This window comes from Lepidothrix coronata, unplaced genomic scaffold (assembly GCF_001604755.1).
Source record: "Lepidothrix coronata isolate B3197 unplaced genomic scaffold, Lepidothrix_coronata-1.0 Scaffold11, whole genome shotgun sequence".
Taxonomy (NCBI): domain Eukaryota; kingdom Metazoa; phylum Chordata; class Aves; order Passeriformes; family Pipridae; genus Lepidothrix; species Lepidothrix coronata.
The window spans coordinates 1,013,876-1,031,782 of record NW_016690191.1 but is presented as its reverse complement, the minus strand read 5'-3'; the positions used below and the strand labels follow the sequence as shown (position 1 = coordinate 1,031,782).

Below are 17,907 nucleotides of genomic sequence, written 5' to 3'. Positions count from 1 at the left end.
CGTAATGAAATTTCTAGCCTTAAAATCCATATGTTTACTTGTCTTGAGAGCGATTCCAATGCTTTATTCCACTTGGCACACACCCACTGGATCACTGCTAACACTGATCTGGATGTCTAACATCTTCACTGCAGACCAAACTTAAGTGTCTGTGCTTGTAAGAACTACAGGAACAAATTCCCTCTGAGCAGACCTGCCACCCCTCTCACACACACACACACACACTCACCTCATCTCCTAAGCAGAAACACGACCGTGTGACGCCACACCCAGAGCGTAGATTCAGAAAGAGATTAAATCTAAGGCTTTGAAAACTTAACTCCAAGAACTGGAATGCTCTTTCAAGCCTTTGCCAACTTTTCCAGCGCTCTGAAACCATCCTGTCCTTGAGTAAATGCAGATTTCTTTCAAATAAAAGAACTTCCACTGAGAGAAAAAAGATGTTTGTGCTGTTGGGTGGGTTTTTTCTATGCTGTTCTGTTAAGAAAGCAAAAATATTAGATCTGTTTCTGCTTCAGACCCTCTTAAGATTCCTGGGATCTGAGAAGAGCTTCAGACTGCTAAAAAGAGTTGCAAGTCCAGGCTTCTGAATTAATCAGATACCTTACAGCACTAATAGAACCAAAAAAAAAAAAAAGGGAAACAAAATCAATATTCAGACTAATTGTTCTGTAAGTCAGCATTTCTGAACTAACATGGAGCAAGCCTGTGCCATCCTGAAAACTGTAAGAAACCTGTAGCCCAGGAGTTTAGTACAGTTAAGTAGGACTTCAGAATTCCTGGCTCTAATAAGTCACAAGTTTTGATTAGAAGGATGATGTGATCACTTTGATTAGAGAGTATCAAGCACTGCCAACACCACTTCAGCAAATGCACCTTTGGTTACTTCTCTAAGAGGCCCAGCTGCCACCATATGAATTTTTGATGAAAAAGAGACACTTAGAAAACTAAAACCTAAACAAACTCAGGAAAGACAATTCACACACAGAGGAAAGCAGCAACTTTTCTGAGAGAAGGCCCAGTAAAGTGGTGCTAATGCAGGCTGTGGATCACTGGCTAACAGGTGAAACATAAATTCAGCTGGAGGATTTTGAAAAACTGATGTTTTTTTCCTCTAAATCAAAGTATCTCCAGATATAGAATGAATTGAATCTCATTAGTTGTCTGCCCATTCCACACACAGTACCTTATCCATCTCCTTTATTCTAATATAAATTCATATATCATTTCCTGGGGCCTTAGATAAAATTTTGTAGAAAGACTTAATTCAGGTTAAATTTCTTAAGGTTCCTCACTTGCTGTAACAACCCCAGTTTACCTTACCCTGACATTACAATATAATGTGCAAACTAGACATGAGGCCAGGCTCCTGCAATACCAGAATCAGCTTTCAGGAGCAGAGATATAATGATTTTCTATCATACTTAGGCACAACTGGTATTGCAAGTCTTCACAAATATCTCTTTTTTTTTTTTTCTTAAAAAAAAGGTTTGTATTTAACCATACATTGAGTAAGAATGCTGCACAAGAGGACATGGAGTTTGTGGCAGTCTTCATAGCACACTCTTGGTGACTTTTCAACAATCTGAAGACTAACTGACTATAAAGTCAGTCCTAAATGCACTTTCTTTGAGACAAGAGAACCATAGCAACGTGATTAAGGCTGGCACACGATCCAGTGTTTTAATTCTCTTGGCAAAAACTTGTTCCAATTATAGCTTTTTCTTTTTTTTTTAAGAGATACCTAGGAAGGTCTGATTTCTATGTGTCTCAGGCATATGGTTTACAGAGCAGCTCCAGGGGGAAGGAGTTACTTGGATACAGGGATAAATGCTACGTTAAATCACGACCTTAAACCAAAACAGGGTGACAGGGCTATGAGTGAGCAATTCTGCTGTACAGGGGGGAAAATACACATCCCCACAGTGTACCTACAATGCCTGCCTACAGAACTGTCGCCCTGGAAATGCTGGATTAGTATCTGGAAAGAAATAGCTACCTTTCCTTGCTCCAAAGCATTGACTTAAGAATTACAGTTTGCTGGATCTCTTCAGGTTCATCAGGCCCCTACTGCTGTTCAGGACTGAAGTATCTCTCTACAAAGCCTTCTCTGCCACTGGACTAAAGATCTGATCCTTACAATTTTCACCTGTAATGATTAACACAACATTCAAGATTTAGAAAGTCCCCACTAAAAAAAAAAATAAATAAAATATTCTAACATAACCAGCTTGTGGTAAAAGAACAAAATTTCTTTACCAAGCCACAACATGAGCAATCCAGTGAAATATGTTATATTTCCAAGTTCATTAAATGCAAAACATTAGCAAAGAGCCTACATGGAATAAAACATGCAATGTGGAATCTACACCAAGTCCTACACCCTGAACTTACACATAGCATTGTGACAGTGCCTGAACTGAAAGGCAGTTTAATGCCTGTAGCTCTGTTCACCCTCCTTCTCTGCACCAAACTTTTCCTGCATGAATGGCCTTTGTGTGCCATCCTGTCCACCACAGGGTTTAAGGCAGATTTTTCTGCTAGAAAAGCTCAAATGAAAGCAATTCAAGATCAATTGTTCACTCTGAAAGGAAGGTTACAACTGTCATTCTGATACCAACGTGTGTTGTGGTATCTCTCTTCCATAATGCAGGATGTGGTTTCCATAGAAATGTCTTCTTACATCAGTACCTACAAGCCCTCCAATTATTCCCTTTTGGACACCTCATGAAATCCAATAAAATCTTTTCAGAGCAGGGAAATAACTAGGCTCAGCTACTACTTAATTACTTGGTGAGAAGAAAAAGGAAAGGACATTGAGTAAACAAAAGCTTTATTTAAAACAAAACATAAAACGGAGAGCACGTGTTGCAAAAAAATTACATCTTACCTGAAGAAATTTCTGCAGTGTCACAAATTAAGAACAGTCAATTACAATTTTTAAGACTATACTGAATTTGCTGATTTCTGGAACAGCAATTATGGTGTAGTTCTAAGTTGTTTGGTGGCCTTGTCTCCAACCAAGTCCCCAGGGCTTGCTCTTTTCCTGAGTCCTTTGTGTTGCCGAGTATTGCCTGCACCTTTTTCCAAGTCCTCTTCTTCAGGACCTTGTGGGTTTAGAGTCCCTGCTGCTGCTGTGTCATCTTTTTTCTCTGTGGCATCTCCTGCCCCTCTCCCAGCACCAGGAAAGCATTCAACACCCTGAAATTAGAGCCGACACAGAAGGAACACCAAATAATACACAAACAAGATAAACAGGGATAAACAGCGACTTGATCCCAATATAAAATCCCTCTGTCTGCCATGAACATGCAAGGCAAGGAACTCAGCTGCACTGTTTGTATGGAACAGCTTCACTCCTGCTGCTTTGCCTGCCTTCCCAGTAGTGTCAGCATAAAGAAAACTGGGAGCACAGGGAGCCTTGATCTGGCTGGGTGGGCTCTGGAGCCATGACCACAGCCCATCACACAAGAACGTGCACCACGGGGGCCAGAGCTGCCACAGCTCCCTCAGGAGACACATGCCTGAGGAAAACAAACTGATTTAATTGTGTGGCAACCAAAATGTGCTGAGGAAACAAGCCCTACAGCTCTTTGTTTTGCTTCCACTCATCTCTCCTTTCTCTTTATTACTTGAAAAAGCTTCGTTACTGTGATTTGTTTTCTCAAATACATGTACCTCTTCCTGGGCTGAGGCTTCATTCAAACCTCACACCTTGTTTTAGGCCTTGGTCCTGCAAAAGCTAAGCACAGTCAGATCTACAGCTCAGTAGTGGGATAAAATAATTAGGACCAAAAAGAGTTTGGCCTACTCATTCTAAAGGTGCCACAACTCAAGCCCCTGCACAGGAAGAACAACGAGGAAGTTCAGAAAGCCAGTCCATAAACAGACCTTGTAATTCTCTGAATTTCAGCTTGGTTACAGATCCCTTATTTCAGTAAGGATGAAACTAAAACATTTAGTGAAAACTCTGCTGCAGTCTTTAGCCTCTCAAACTATTACAGCTATATAAGTTAGCTACAGGTATCAATTATATGCAATTATATATATATATATATATATATATATAATGTAGCTGTGATTACCTACACAGACTTATGTAGGTAGTAGTAGTAAAAGAAACCCATAGGTAGCTGTGACAGTCTTTCATATTTAAACCTCACTATTTAACTAAAAAGGGAAAAGGCCACCAATGAAAAACAAAATCATAAAACAGCAAATTAGTCACTGTACCTTATTCATCTGGTCCACTTCTGATTGCCTGGGTTTACTGGCTGGAGTATTCTCCATATGAGAGCCCATTGCTGCCTCTGGAGAAATGGGGTGAATATTTTGCCCCAGAAAGAGATTTAAAAGGAAAAAACGTTAGCAGACTTCCATGGCTATTTCCATTTAAAAAACACACCAGAAAAAGTCACCTGAATGCCACCTTCAACCCCTCCTGCCTTGTTTCTGTTAATTAAACAAAACAGGGTGCTACATGTCACTACCACAAAAGACTAAGGTGAACAACTGTACTAGAAACAAAATATCTCTGGGTCTTGAAAGTTCTACTAAATAGATAATCCATTTATCTCTTACACATGGAAGACTCATATCCATCCCTCCCTCCCTTTCAGCAAAGGCAGGTACTTTGACCAATTCAGATAAAGGATTATAAGCAATCACTTGAAACTGATTTTAATTCTTCTCAGTCTGCTTACTTTTGCACAAGTTTCACACTTACATGCTTTATGCATATTACTAAAGTACTTCAGAGCAGCTCAGCTCACTGCCTGATAGATTTAGCAACCACAGCCAAACCCTGTGAAATGATTTCTGTTGCTCCAATCAACCCCAGAAGAGAAATGTCACCATGTTCCTGTTACTGAGACTATTTGCTGTGATTGAATCTCTGCTTTTTTCAAACAATAAGAATTAATTCAGAATGAATAATTGCAGCTGTGTGACAACACGTTAAAAAGTTTTATTTTTATTGATACACGTTTGCAGACAGAAGTATGTGTGTGTACATGGACCTATGTATCTGGGCACATCCAAACAGAAGTATCAGCTGCAGTAAACAGAATGCTGCAGTTGGTATGAACTGCCACTAGATGCAGCCACAGAACCTTGCAAAATTTAAAATTCTGACCTCAGGGTTACAGAAGCCTGTTTTGGAATATCTATGACCATAGAATTCTTACAAGAACATTAATGGTATTCAATCCTGAGCACTGGTGCGGAAAAAAAAAATATAATATGAGCAAAATATTCAATTTTTCTTCTCAGTAATTTTGTTCCAAAACACAGCATTGCAAATGTCAACAGGAATCTAAGAAATCAGAGCAGAATAAGACTTGTCTATTTTCACAGTTGTTGCCATAGATCCAGATTGGAGCTGACAATATTGAATTACATTGTGTTTTGCTTTCTGCATAACAGAACAAGTACGAATGAAGCCCTTGTTCCCAAGCGAGCCCCTAAAGATAGAATCATGGAATCATAGAATAGTTTGGATTGCAAGGGACCTTTAAAGTTCATCTAATCCAGCCCAGCAATGAGCAGGGACACCTTCAACAAGACCAGGTTGCTCCAAGCCCCATCCAACCTGGCCTTGAACACTCCCAGGGATGGGGCAGCCACAGCTTCTCTGGGCAACCTGTGTCTGTGCCGCAACACCCTCTTTGTAAAAATTTTCTTCAATATATTTAGCCTAAACCTATCCTCTTTTAGTTTAAAATCATTATCCTTTGTCCTACTGGAACAGGTCCTGGTGTCCTCTGCACACCTGCACGTGATCTGGACGACTGTGCACTTGTGGAACACATAAACATGGAACTCCAGGGGTTCCACTCACATCATTTTCCCCTCTGTGTCCCTACACCACAACTCTGGAAACACAAGCTTCTCTTCATGGGCATGGGAAGCACACACTGGGTCAGATGACTAGGAATAAAGGATTGATGCAGGAATGAAGCAGGAATAAAGGATTCCTGCACTCAGAAGATGTTTCTGCTTTATCTACCACTAACAGACAGCAAAAAGCCTTAGACAACTCTCTTGCTATCTCCTCCCTGGCTATTAGACAGAATAAGGCTGCCTTTAGGACAAAGCAAAAGCAGGGAAACTCTCCCCTAGTTTCAGCAGGTGTTATCTGCTCTCTACCCTCCCTTGGTATTTTCCCTGGGTGCAAAATATGCACAGTACTGGGATAATACAAGCATGAGAAGCAGACTGCATATGAAAAACAGATACAACAAATGTAACACACGCTTTCAAATCCTAGTTTTATAGTGGGTTGATTTTCCACTGAAGATGGATGAAATAAAGCCTTTTACAATTAGTGTAAAGAGTGATGCCCAGTGAGCTGTGCACCAGAGTGGAGGACATAGATTAAAAAGCAGATTTTTATTATATATTTTAATGCCAAACTCACTTGCTTCTGCTCCCTTCCGCTATAAAGATCATATTGCAATTTGCAATCCTTATAAATAAATATAAGCACACACAGACACCATGTCATTTATGTGCAGCCTCACATGTCTTTTTTACTCACAGCCACTCCAGTGGAATGATATTCACCCACGTTTTGGGTCGTTTCTCTTTGTCTGTTTGTTTGTTTTTGTAGAAGATGGCAAAAAGAAGAAAGAAAAAAGAAAAGTATACTCGCCTCCAGGATCTGCTGGGTTTTGATCTGATCACAGTTCTCTTCAATTGCCATTAATAAACTTCACTTAGCAAGATGGATTAAAGGAAAGAGCAACCCCAGGTTTTGGTGATTTAAAGCATGAGGAACACAGATATATTGGCTTCAGAGGAACCCAGCCTAGGGCTAAAGTCTGACTTAACTCTCCTGTGGGTGCTGCAGACAAGATGAAACGCAGTGTCTCAGCGGAAGGTCCCCGAGCCAACACTAAGCAGGATGGATGTGGGAAGGCATGGGAGCAATTTGCTCTGGAGCCCTCCTTGCTGCACTTCCAGAAAGAGACAGTGTGTGCCCTTCTTTTGGAATCTAGTGCTTACCACAGCTTGTGTGCACGCAGCAGAGGGGCCTGTCTGGATCCTCCAGCCAGCTGAACAGATTATACCAATGAGATCCACATAGGAACTGTCAAAAAGTTTCCCTACTCTGTTGCTATCTTTTGTGAAGTAGGCAGAAAATTCTCCCAGCACGAAGGATTTACCCTGTAGGAGAGTATTTGGAATCTTCCAAAAGCCATAATGAAAATGTTTGTGTTCCCATCCAAGAATGGTATTGGCAGCAGTTGAAGGTAATTAAATATACTGCCCATTGGCCATACAAATTTCTTTTTTGCAACAATTTCAGAGAAACAAACCCCTGTCTATAACCCAGACACCGTGTTGTGCAACAGGAATTTTTGGGGCTAACTTCTACCCTGCTCTGAGTGCACTGCAATGGGAGTTACAGCCACTTCATGCCAAGGCTGTGCTTTGTTCAGTATCTCTCAGATGCTCTGTGGTTCCATTTCATTACCTCATAATTTCTAAGAATTATCCTGTTTAATGTGAAAGGATGAGGGAGCTGGACTGCACACTCAGTAGTTTCTCCAACAGAGACACCACCTTTCCGTGATCACCACCCAACCCTTGATTACATACATGCTTATCTTTACAGAACTGTAACTACCATGGCCAAGTTCACGACTGCTTGGTTTAACTCACTTCCTGAAGGGAATAACTCCATCTGAATTTTTAACCAGATATTCGCTCGTTGGCTCCAATCTCCCGGTGCTTCCACCTCCCACAGTCGCTTCTGCTCCTCGGGATAAACCTGCAGGAATTTCTGGCAAACTGAATAGGAGAAACCAAGGGGTAAAAGTATGAACGAGTGCAAAGTACAGAGGAAGAGTATTCTATCCCAGAAATTCTCTCAGACCGATTTTCATTAGTTCCTTTGGAAATCTTTTCTCATTTCCTCCTCTATGTTTTAGTTGGGTTTTTAGTAAAAGTCTATGTGGAATGGCCTGAACAGGCAGGAGTGAATCCTGTCCCTCTGCTTCAGTCTAGATTATCTCCTTCTGAGTGCAGAAAGACAGGACTTGAAATCATGTACATTGATGAGCCCTGGTCATCAATATAATTTGGGTAAGCAATCAAAGTTAGGTTTGCTTCAGTTATCAAACTGAAATATGCAGCTTCCTTAAGATGTCTGCAGCATCTGCACATGTCCTGCTGTAGGAAAAACAGTTCCAAAAGTTCAAAGGGGATTTTTAAATTTTCCTCAACCATCATCTCATCAGTTCCATCAACTGCACTAAGACAGCAATCTGTAAACAACAAAATTATTGTCACACTCTGTCCACTGTAGTTCACCATAATACAAAATGGGTAGTTTATCTTCAGTATTCAGTTGAGTTTAACAATGGGATGGCAAAACAAGACCCTAATGTATGTAAACATTACATTACAGTAATGAGCAGCTTGGGGGCGTTAATTTTATCCAAGGATATCCCAACTAAATTAATCATTCCAATAAAAGCTACTGAAAGTAACATATATACCAAAATACAGGTATCTGCTAAATGGCTTTTTACTTCCTTTTAGGCTTCTACAGCACCTTAAATACCAAGCTGGTGAAAACTGTCCAGTTTCAGAGATCTTAGTGCAGAGATTTAGAGTAAAAGGTTGCATTCACTTATCCAAGTATGAGAATGTGGTTCCAATGAAACTAAAAACAGACAGTGACTTCAATATGCTCAAAAATTAACTTACACTATTGGTATTTTTATAAAAGAAAACCTAATCAAAACATGATGCAAGTCAGATTTATTCACTATTAGCTCTAAACTTGAGACGAAAGCTCGTGTTAACAAATAAAAAATGCAGCTTTCTCATCCATGGTGCCTAAAGCTCTGACATCTGCCATAGGAAAAATGGATATTACTGGGAGAAGAAAAGCAATGTTGTCAATACTATCCCTTCCTGAATTTAGAAGTAGAAGTACCTGCTGAGGTATATTTGTATACTTTCAATGGTACATGATAACCAAGAGAAAAAACAGAGCCAAAATGTTGTTGATACTTGTTAGGAAATGGTTGTAAAGTTGTAAGTCAATCAAAGCATCTCCCCAAAAATTTAGTAAAGACCACAGAAAGTAACTTCAGTAAAGAAATATTTTTCTAAATAAAAGGGTTTTATAAATAATGTGAGCACAGATACTTTCCATGAATTGTGCTAGCAAAAGCAGAACTTTGACCTAAACACAGAGAAGATATGTAACTACTTTGTGATCCTTTAAAAGTGACAAATGTTCAAAGACAGTCAATACAACACAAGTACTGATGTGACTGGATGACTGAGCAGAGCCTGGGTATTTGGCTTATTAAATGTAATTTCTTATAAATGCAGGATCTACTAGAGCATTATGTGCACAGTGTGGGCTTGACATCTTATGATTCTTTTCCCTCTGGTGTCAAATAAAACGTGTAAGTCCCTGTCTAGGGCAATGACATAGTTCTAAGAGAGTGAGATAAGAACACAAAATGTCAAACAGGCAGTATGAATTTTATGCTTCTCATTGTCTTACATAAATATTGGCCTACCTTTCTACAGGAAATTCCAGATGTCTCTGGAAAAGTAACCAGTTGCACACTAACAACAGCTCGGTTCAGACAAGGGCACTGAACTCTTACACAGTGAAGACAATCTTACCCAGACCATATTGAAAATTATACATTATACATGACCCTTACCTAACGTGTCCACATCAAACCATTTACCTTGATACATGGCAGCAGAAATAGGGCAGCTGATCCCCAAGGCATCCTCAGCCAGGAAAGACTGACAGAAATCATGCAGCATTTTCATCCCTAGGCCACCTCTTCTGCACTTTCTCCGGACAAATATAGTATCCAAGACTGGCAGCAAGTAACACTGACTGGTTGTACCATCACACAGGCTCCCTGAAAGCAGAAAGGTAAAAAAACATGAATTTGCTAACAAAACTGGTAACTGCTGTGTGATTCTAGCCATAGATACTGCCCTGGTACCTCTCCACAGGCTGGGAGGATGATCTCAACAGAACTGCATTTGCACAGACAGTAAAACACTTTCCAAGAGGAAGATTTGTGCCCTCAAACAGCTAATCATTCCTACAAGAAAGGCTCCCATGGTCTCTGTGTACTTTGCTGTTGTGCCTTCCCAAATGCTGTGAAGTATGAAACTTAACTGGCCCCATCATTTACACCTCCTTTCTGACTCTCACTGCTCAGAAAATTGCACAGTTATACAACCCCATTACTGCATATTCAGCCTCTGAACTCTTTGTTCAGTAAATTCTAAAGACATGTGTAAAATAAAATATTTCCTCTCTTAGTTACCTGTCAACACAGACCAGGAGTCACCTTCAAACCTTTGCTGGTAAGAGAACCACACAAAAAGTGTTGGGGTTGCTCCACCTGAAACTGGGAAACATAACAGGGAAGCAAATGACTTCCCAAAGTGGAGGAACCATGTCTGAGAAAGCACCGAGTAGAATCCAAGCAATAAAACTCACAGCAGCAGCTTAGGTTCAACCTTATACTGCAGCACACAAAAGTCCCATCTCTGTAGGAAAAGGAGTACATTAATTAAAGCATTTGGGTGTAAAACCCTAAACAACTGAGGGGTGCATTTTAAGAAAGCACTGTAAGAGCTCCTCTATAAGTCACTCCATTTCTACTGAGAGGTAGTTTATCACAAATGTACGTGCTCCTATAGTCCATTGCTTGAACTGCCACCACCAGTGTTAAACCAGGAGTTTCACTCAAGGACAGCCCTTGCTAATAAACACATTAAGTCAGTCAACTGAAATCACAGGGACATGACATAATGCTCTACATGTGGACAAAACACACACTCAAGTATAACCCTCCAAAGTACTAAAACTCAGTTTCCAGTGAAAATTGTCAAAAAAAAAAAAAATTAGAACCAAGGGATTTATTTTGCAATCATGAATGGTAAACTCAAACTGGAGTCAAGAGAAAGTTGATTAGCAAAAGACATTCAGTGTCCAAAATTTCGATGTTCACCCTAAACAACCTAGGGTCCTATTGCAGGAGATGCATTAGCAATTCACTGAACAACTTCCATTCAGTGCAGAACACCATAAAAACAGAACCTTCAACTACTTTGTAGCATAAGCACTCAACCCTGAACTGAATGACCAACATCAGTTCACCAACTACCTACATATAGGATAAGGTCAGCATAGAAACATCTCACTCATTTATTTTCATTTTTAGAAAATATTTATGAAAATTTTATGATGCTTCTATCTGGGTACACGTCAGTTCAAATACAAATGGATGGCCCAGCCTTTACAACAGAAAAAGATTACATTTTCATACCTTGTTGCTTAAATCTCATCTAGACCTTCTTAATTTTCTTTCCTACTACTTACTAGTGGACCACTCGGTCTAGTTTTCAGTGTCTTGAGACATGAAACTTTCATCACTTCACTAAGGCCTATTTCACAGTTTCACTATCTTCTATTAAATGGCTGTTCCTAAATCCCACTATTAGACTTTTATTTAATAGATCTGTTTTTTCTTTATCTCATTGCCTAACTATCTTAAACTGAGATCTACTTCTGCTCCTTGAGTTGGTGTCCAGTACCTTTTGCTGATACTCACCAGGTCTGAATTTGATTACTCTATTTTCTAGGATGCCAATTCAGCACAGAATACATGATTATATTTAATTCCAGACACTGATTTGTCAAGGTTGTAGCTGTTCATTTAGCAACAATCCACATCTGAGCCATACAACAAGAGTATGTAGCTACATAACCACCCATTGACATCCAGGCTTTGTTCACTCCTGCTTAATCAAAGTGCATGCTTAACTTCAAACACATGTTTCAGCACATTGTTGGAAAAGGCTGGGTTGTGGTGGTGTTTATAACCTTCCAATATTTGTAACACATGATGGGTAGTTACTCTTTTTCTTCACGAGCCAAAAAATTGAGTATATCCCCGGTCCCATTGTTAGCTGCCAACCCAACAGAGATGTTGGATCCCAGCAGAGTTGCACCATACGTTCTAAGAAAGGCACAAACTTTTCCTCATGAACTCTTTAAGGATTCCTACACGTTGCAAGTGTCCTTATAAGTTTATTATTATCTCATATAATCTGTCTCCTATAAATCCTGCCGAGACTGCTGTGCAGCAATCCCAGGAGCAGCGTGATTTATGTCTGTGCTCCTAATTTTGTGTTGAGAAGATGACAAAAACTTGTCATGTCTAAAGGCACTGTAAATAAAAGAAACCATGAAGCCATTCCTCACCTTGTCCCTGGGAAACATATTAGGAGAGTCATAGCCCACAGGCATTTGAAATAAAATAAACAAACAAACCAACCTTTGGAACAAAGGCCACTTTGTCCCCAGTTCCCATCCAATGGACAGAGGTTACTGTAAGCTGATGGTGGCCCGGAGGTGACCACCGGGCTCTCACACATCTGGTTGAGAGGTTTGTTTCTTTGTTGGAACACACAAACAAACACAGTTTTGAGGTGAGGCAGGAGACAGGGGAAACAAGGGCACTGCTGATGGAGATGGAAGCATTCATGCAGTCTGCCCTCTGAAAGCCTTTGATCTCTTTGGTCAGGTCACAAGTGCCAAATGACCAACTCCGGAGCCAGCAAAACGGCAAACAGATATTACACGGGCAGGGAAGCAGACGGCCATCAGCATTCCCAAAGAGCCACAAACCAGAAAAAAACCAGCAATCTGGTCCCCACATCCAACAGACCCAAACAAAACAAGGTTGTGCACACTGACTGTTTCCCTGTTGAACAAGTTGGCTTGGCACACACATGTTTGGACAGGCCCCGAGCAGGCCGGGTGCTTGTGCAAAGGGTGGGGAATATTCCTGCAGAGTAGAACCCAAGGTCAGCCCATTGTGTGAGTTTGTATGTGAGAAGGGGAACAAAGGTTCTGGCTTCAATAAAATTAAATGAATTCATGTCTTGACTGGTATGTAGTCATTTCATTTTTATTACAGCCAGAACCTCCAATCTGCCTCAGAAACGCACATTAAAAATATTATTGCTAGCAAACAGAGGGAGACAAAAGCAATTATCCAACAAGATTCCAGCTAATTCTCTGTCAGGTTAGCTTCAATTCTGATTTTTTTTTTTTTTCAAAGAAATGTATGTAATCAGTGAAAAATAAAATCCTGCTATCTTTTTAAGGATCTACTTCCAGAGAAAGCACCTGAGCCACCAAAGTATCAAAAGAAATCTGCAAAGGCTCGTATGAAGAAAGGCGTGAAATGGATTTTTGCCTGGGGAGCCACTTCCAAAGACCATCTCTAAGGCTCTGGGGCAGGGAAAAGCAGAGATTGAGGCAGGGTTGCTTTGCTGCCGACTCTATGTCAGCTTAAAAGTTTTTGCAGTCAGGTTTTCCCAAACTGTGCCTTGTGGAGCATCTCTAAAGAATGAATGAGAAGCCAAGAATGCATTTACTCCTGATTCAAGTGCATGTTTTACAGCCTTCTCAGAGGACTCGATTTGGTTAAGGCTGGTTTGATTCACATCACAGGGAACACCATCCTTCTCCACACTTTTACTGCTAAGGTTTGTCAGGAGGGAAGGGACAAGCTTTGACAACCTGACTCCTTTGCTTGATCCACAGCTGGGCAGCTCCTGTGTGTTAAAGAAACAGTAATATATTTAACAGTAGGGGGAAAAGGATGTACATAAAAAAGGAATTTTGTTCTGTTTTGCTCTTAAAGGGACTAAGACATTCCTGGCTCATTGCACCCTCCAACTTCCTCAGTGATTTATATGTACCATGAATATTCTACATTCTCCTGGCATTTATGTGAAAGTGGTATAAAAGTCCACTTTCAGTAATTACTAGTCCTCAGTAAATAAAAAAAGAAAAACTTCCAGGGAATTACATGGTCTCACTGCACAAAAGCAGTGTCAGTAACCGTGGCAATTAATCCTACATCACTACAAAAAACACATTCTTTTGGGGTTTTCACACAGATTTAGAGTATGAAGTAAATACTGTAAACACGAGATCTGAAAACACGAGAATCTATAGGAAGGCTTTCTGCAAAATATTTCAATTTTCATGTTGCTGTCTGCAGAGAAAGGTACAGGAGCGGGGAACTGTCATTTCCTGTTGTACCTTTAAGTAGCTACATTTAGTGAGGTCTAACTCCTCAGCTGTCTGATATGGAGGCTGCTGACATAGATAAAACTGGAGACATTTATCTTGGCACGTGACAAAGTGTCTTATCAGCCTCATTAGTGGCTTAGTACATCTCATCAATCTTTAGTATACCCAGTGGTAAATGCTGCATGCCTGTCATTGGACAGGAATAGGCACATACCAGAGAGGGTAAGTTGATGATCTGTGTAGTCATGAATAAATTTTGCTTTAATAAAGGTGTCTAATGCTCAGGAAAAGTGATAGCCTTGAAGAATGAGTCTTCTGTTATTCTACACAACAGGTGCAGGATGGCCAGTGCCAGTAGGTGCCAAACTGTCTCAGAACCTTGACTTGCACTTACTGCATCTCTGAGCGAGACGGGTGCTCAAGACCATCTGTCCCTCCTTAGCTGGACTATTAAAAAAGAGATCCAGTTAAGGATGTTCATAAGATGGATGAGAGCAGGGCACTGGAGCAAAATTACCAAGTTCACTTTGTACAGGCCACCTAGGAACTGGCAAATGGAAATGACTTTACAATAGTGCCAAGACAGTTAATTGGAATCACTGAAGTCCATTGAAAATTTAGTTTGCACAACGGCACATTAAATCTGTCGTAAAGATAGAACAGACTCTCCTCCTTGGTCACCATTTCTATGATTCACCCAGAAGACTTATGTTTGAAACAGCCAGGCTCCACAGAGCAGTTCTGCCTTATTTGGCTCCACTGAAGCATGTTTTTGTCGTGCTGTAGATAATGGAAAATTCACAGATGAGAAATACAGTTGAAAATGACATCAATACGAGAGTCTCAATTACTAAGAACGTAAAGCCACAAAGAATGGCCAGGTAATTGCAAAGCATAAGAATAAAGGGAATCAGAATCACATGGGGGCACAGAGGTAAATAATTTCTTCCTAGGATCAGAAGCTGTAAGAGAGGCCCAGCACAATATAAAGTCCTGTAGTTAAACCCACCCCTGCTAAATGTTCTGACCAGGACAGTAAAAACAAAAAGAAATTACACTGTGATTTAAAAAAAAAAAAATAAAAAAAACCAACAACAACAAACATCTAAACCAATCATGTGAAATACAACTTCTAAGTGAAGATATTTATCTTAGTCTCTTTTGGGCCTAATAAATCCAGGGCTCTTCTAAAAAGTAGAGAGAATGGGATCAGCCAGAGCATGGCTGGTATGAAACTGAAATCACAGAACTTCAGAAAGAGGAATTATTTTCTAAATGCGTACATCAAATTGCAAAAAGCAGCAAAAACAATCAGTTTCAAGCTTCCCGAAAAGGCTCTGGCAAAAGACTGCAGTAATTTGTGACACAAGCCAAAAACTAACAAATATAGCTGCCCAGAGAAAAAAAACACTGGCAAGAAAAGGCAGATGCTGACAAAGCTGGACTTGAAGGATTTGTATTTTATGTGGACCTGATTTAAAACCAAACTGTGACTCTCAACTTACTCAGAAACAGTTTCAACTTGGCTAATACTCCACCCATAACAGACTACTGTGCACATTTATTTTACTGAAGTATGAATCATTACAGCCCATACAAGTGTTTCTTTCCAAAAGCTTTGCTCAGGAATATTTATTGACTTAAAGGAAAATGTACTATGGCAATGAAGTGTTTGCCATTACAAACCAGTTCATCAGCATGACCACAGACACAGCCAAGGCTCCTTCATCATGGGCTGAGTCCTGATTCATCACTGATGGTACAGCAGCACTGTACAGCCATGGTGCTGTACAAGCCACACCTCTCTGTCAATAAGGATTTCTCCATCCCAAGGCAGCTGAAGAGCAGAACATCTTATTGCTGCTGGCCTTTGGGATCTAGAAGAGAAGGTACCTTCACACTGGTAACCATCTCTCTGGATTCCTCTGGAATCCAAAGCAAACCATCTCTGTGCAGCTCTGAAGCTGTTTCTTATTCTCCCATTTTGGATGGATGGCTACTGAGCACTGACTTGGACAACACATTTTACTTCCAAAGATTCCACCTTCTCTGGATTTAAGCTGCTGGTATCAAGATGAATCAAACACACACTGGTAACCAGCTCCTACATGGGGGCACACACTCAACTGCATATCTGGAGTTATTCTAATGAAGCCTCTTCCACTCCAGCCTCGTTAACAGCAATGTGCCTGCACCAATACAAACCCTCTGTTTAATAAAAGACCTTCACTAAAGCTCATCAAGTATCATTAAAGAACTAAAATTTTGTTTCTTTTCTATGCTAGTTCATCAATCACAAAATTAATTAATCACCATCCTTTAAACTGGGAGTACAACTGGACAAAGCATTTCAGGACTGATCTAGTGCACACACCTTCCTCTACACAATCCAGCCACTGCTCCTTACACATCCAAGGAGCCTTCCACTTCTTTCCACCACCCACTCTCAATACACTGTTTTTCCACAGATCGTTCTTTCCAGGATGCAGCCCTCCATTCTGTGGATAGGCCCTACATTCTTTGTTCCTAGATATATGACCTTCTACTTGGCTGCATTAAAGCCCATTTTATTGGGATAAGCCACTGCCTCGGATTGCTCAGCATAACTGAGGAGAGGCTTTGGAACCATCGTGTTTAAATGAAAGTCACATGGATGGCTTCCAAATTCTGGGAGGGTTTGTTCCCCAGATTAATTCTGAGAGATTTTTTATATTGAAAGATAAACAAAAGGATTACATTTGGAGCTATTAGGAACCAATGGAAATGTGTCTCTGAAATGACCTTACCTTTCATCTTGACCGAGTAAAAGGCAACAGCCTCGCCGTTCCTCCAGAGTATCTTGGCACACTCGGTGGCAGAGTGAGGTAGAAAGAATGCATCATTAGCTGAACTCCCTTCCAGCATTCCAAAAATAATGTAGTTCAGAACAAAGAGGACAATCCTTTCTGCAAATGTCTGGACCTTAGAGAACAAACAAAAACAGACCAAAGAAAAATGAGGCAGAGAACAGTATTTTGCATCTCATAAAAAAGGTTTCAAAATCAAAAGAGGCTGGGAAGGAGGAGGTCAGGAAACATGTACACTTAATTTGGGGAAAATACCTCATGAATTGGTTCAGCTGGAATAACAAAAACAGTTTTTCCCAGTGTTTCACCCTCTATCCAGAGGGCATAGAATAATTTAGTACCTATTTATTTATAAGGCTTGACATATCTCCTGTTGTCACAGAGAGGAATTCTAAAGCAGCAGGAGTAACTTGACTGTAGTCACAGCAAACCAGTCACAGATTTGGAACTGGGATCAAGGCAATCTAATCCTACCCAAAAGTGGAATAAAGATAGGATTCACTGTGTTGGCCTGGTCACCTCTCCCCATTACCTGTCTTGCCACAGCATCAAAGAGCTTTAGTGGGCCAGGACCTTACTGAGGTAGACACTAAACAAAACAGAAGATGAATAGTCTGTCCCAAATATCATATAATCCAGCTGTAACATGAACAATTTGTGCTGTGTTTCTTCCAAGACAACCAACAGGACAGGGAGATGAAGAATATAAAGAAACAAGATCACATTGGCCATCAAGGTAAAAACTGGTGCCAAGAAGCTTCACATGAATGCTGAAAAAGAAAATGAGAGTTCTCCCAAATAATGACAATTTACCTCTTAGCAATGAGCTAGAAGGGGCAAGGTTTCTATTTTCAGATACTATTTTCATTCTCTGTTGATACAGCAGATGCTTAAAGCTTCAAGGCCTGTGTTTGTGCTCCAAGTTCTATCTTGCAAGGATTTGGATCC

The 17,907-nt window shown here is 40.4% G+C and overlaps 1 protein-coding gene across 6 annotated transcripts in view; it reads right to left on the bottom strand.

The window, feature by feature from the left end:
* Positions 1 to 2,816: 2,816 nt before the first annotated feature.
* FAM169B (family with sequence similarity 169 member B) overlaps positions 2,817 to 17,907 on the bottom strand; it is a 42,491-nt gene continuing 27,400 nt past the window's right edge. For all 6 annotated transcript variants that reach the window (XM_017805043.1, XM_017805046.1, XM_017805045.1 and 3 more), the window contains 5 exons: positions 16,900 to 17,074; positions 9,723 to 9,905; positions 7,666 to 7,794; positions 4,234 to 4,310; positions 2,817 to 3,201 (listed from right to left, as the gene is read on the bottom strand). In XM_017805043.1, coding sequence (XP_017660532.1) covers positions 2,980 to 3,201; positions 4,234 to 4,310; positions 7,666 to 7,794; positions 9,723 to 9,905; positions 16,900 to 17,074 — 786 coding nt within the window. In that variant the 3' untranslated portion in view covers positions 2,817 to 2,979. The remainder of the gene's footprint in view (positions 3,202 to 4,233; positions 4,311 to 7,665; positions 7,795 to 9,722; positions 9,906 to 16,899; positions 17,075 to 17,907) is intronic.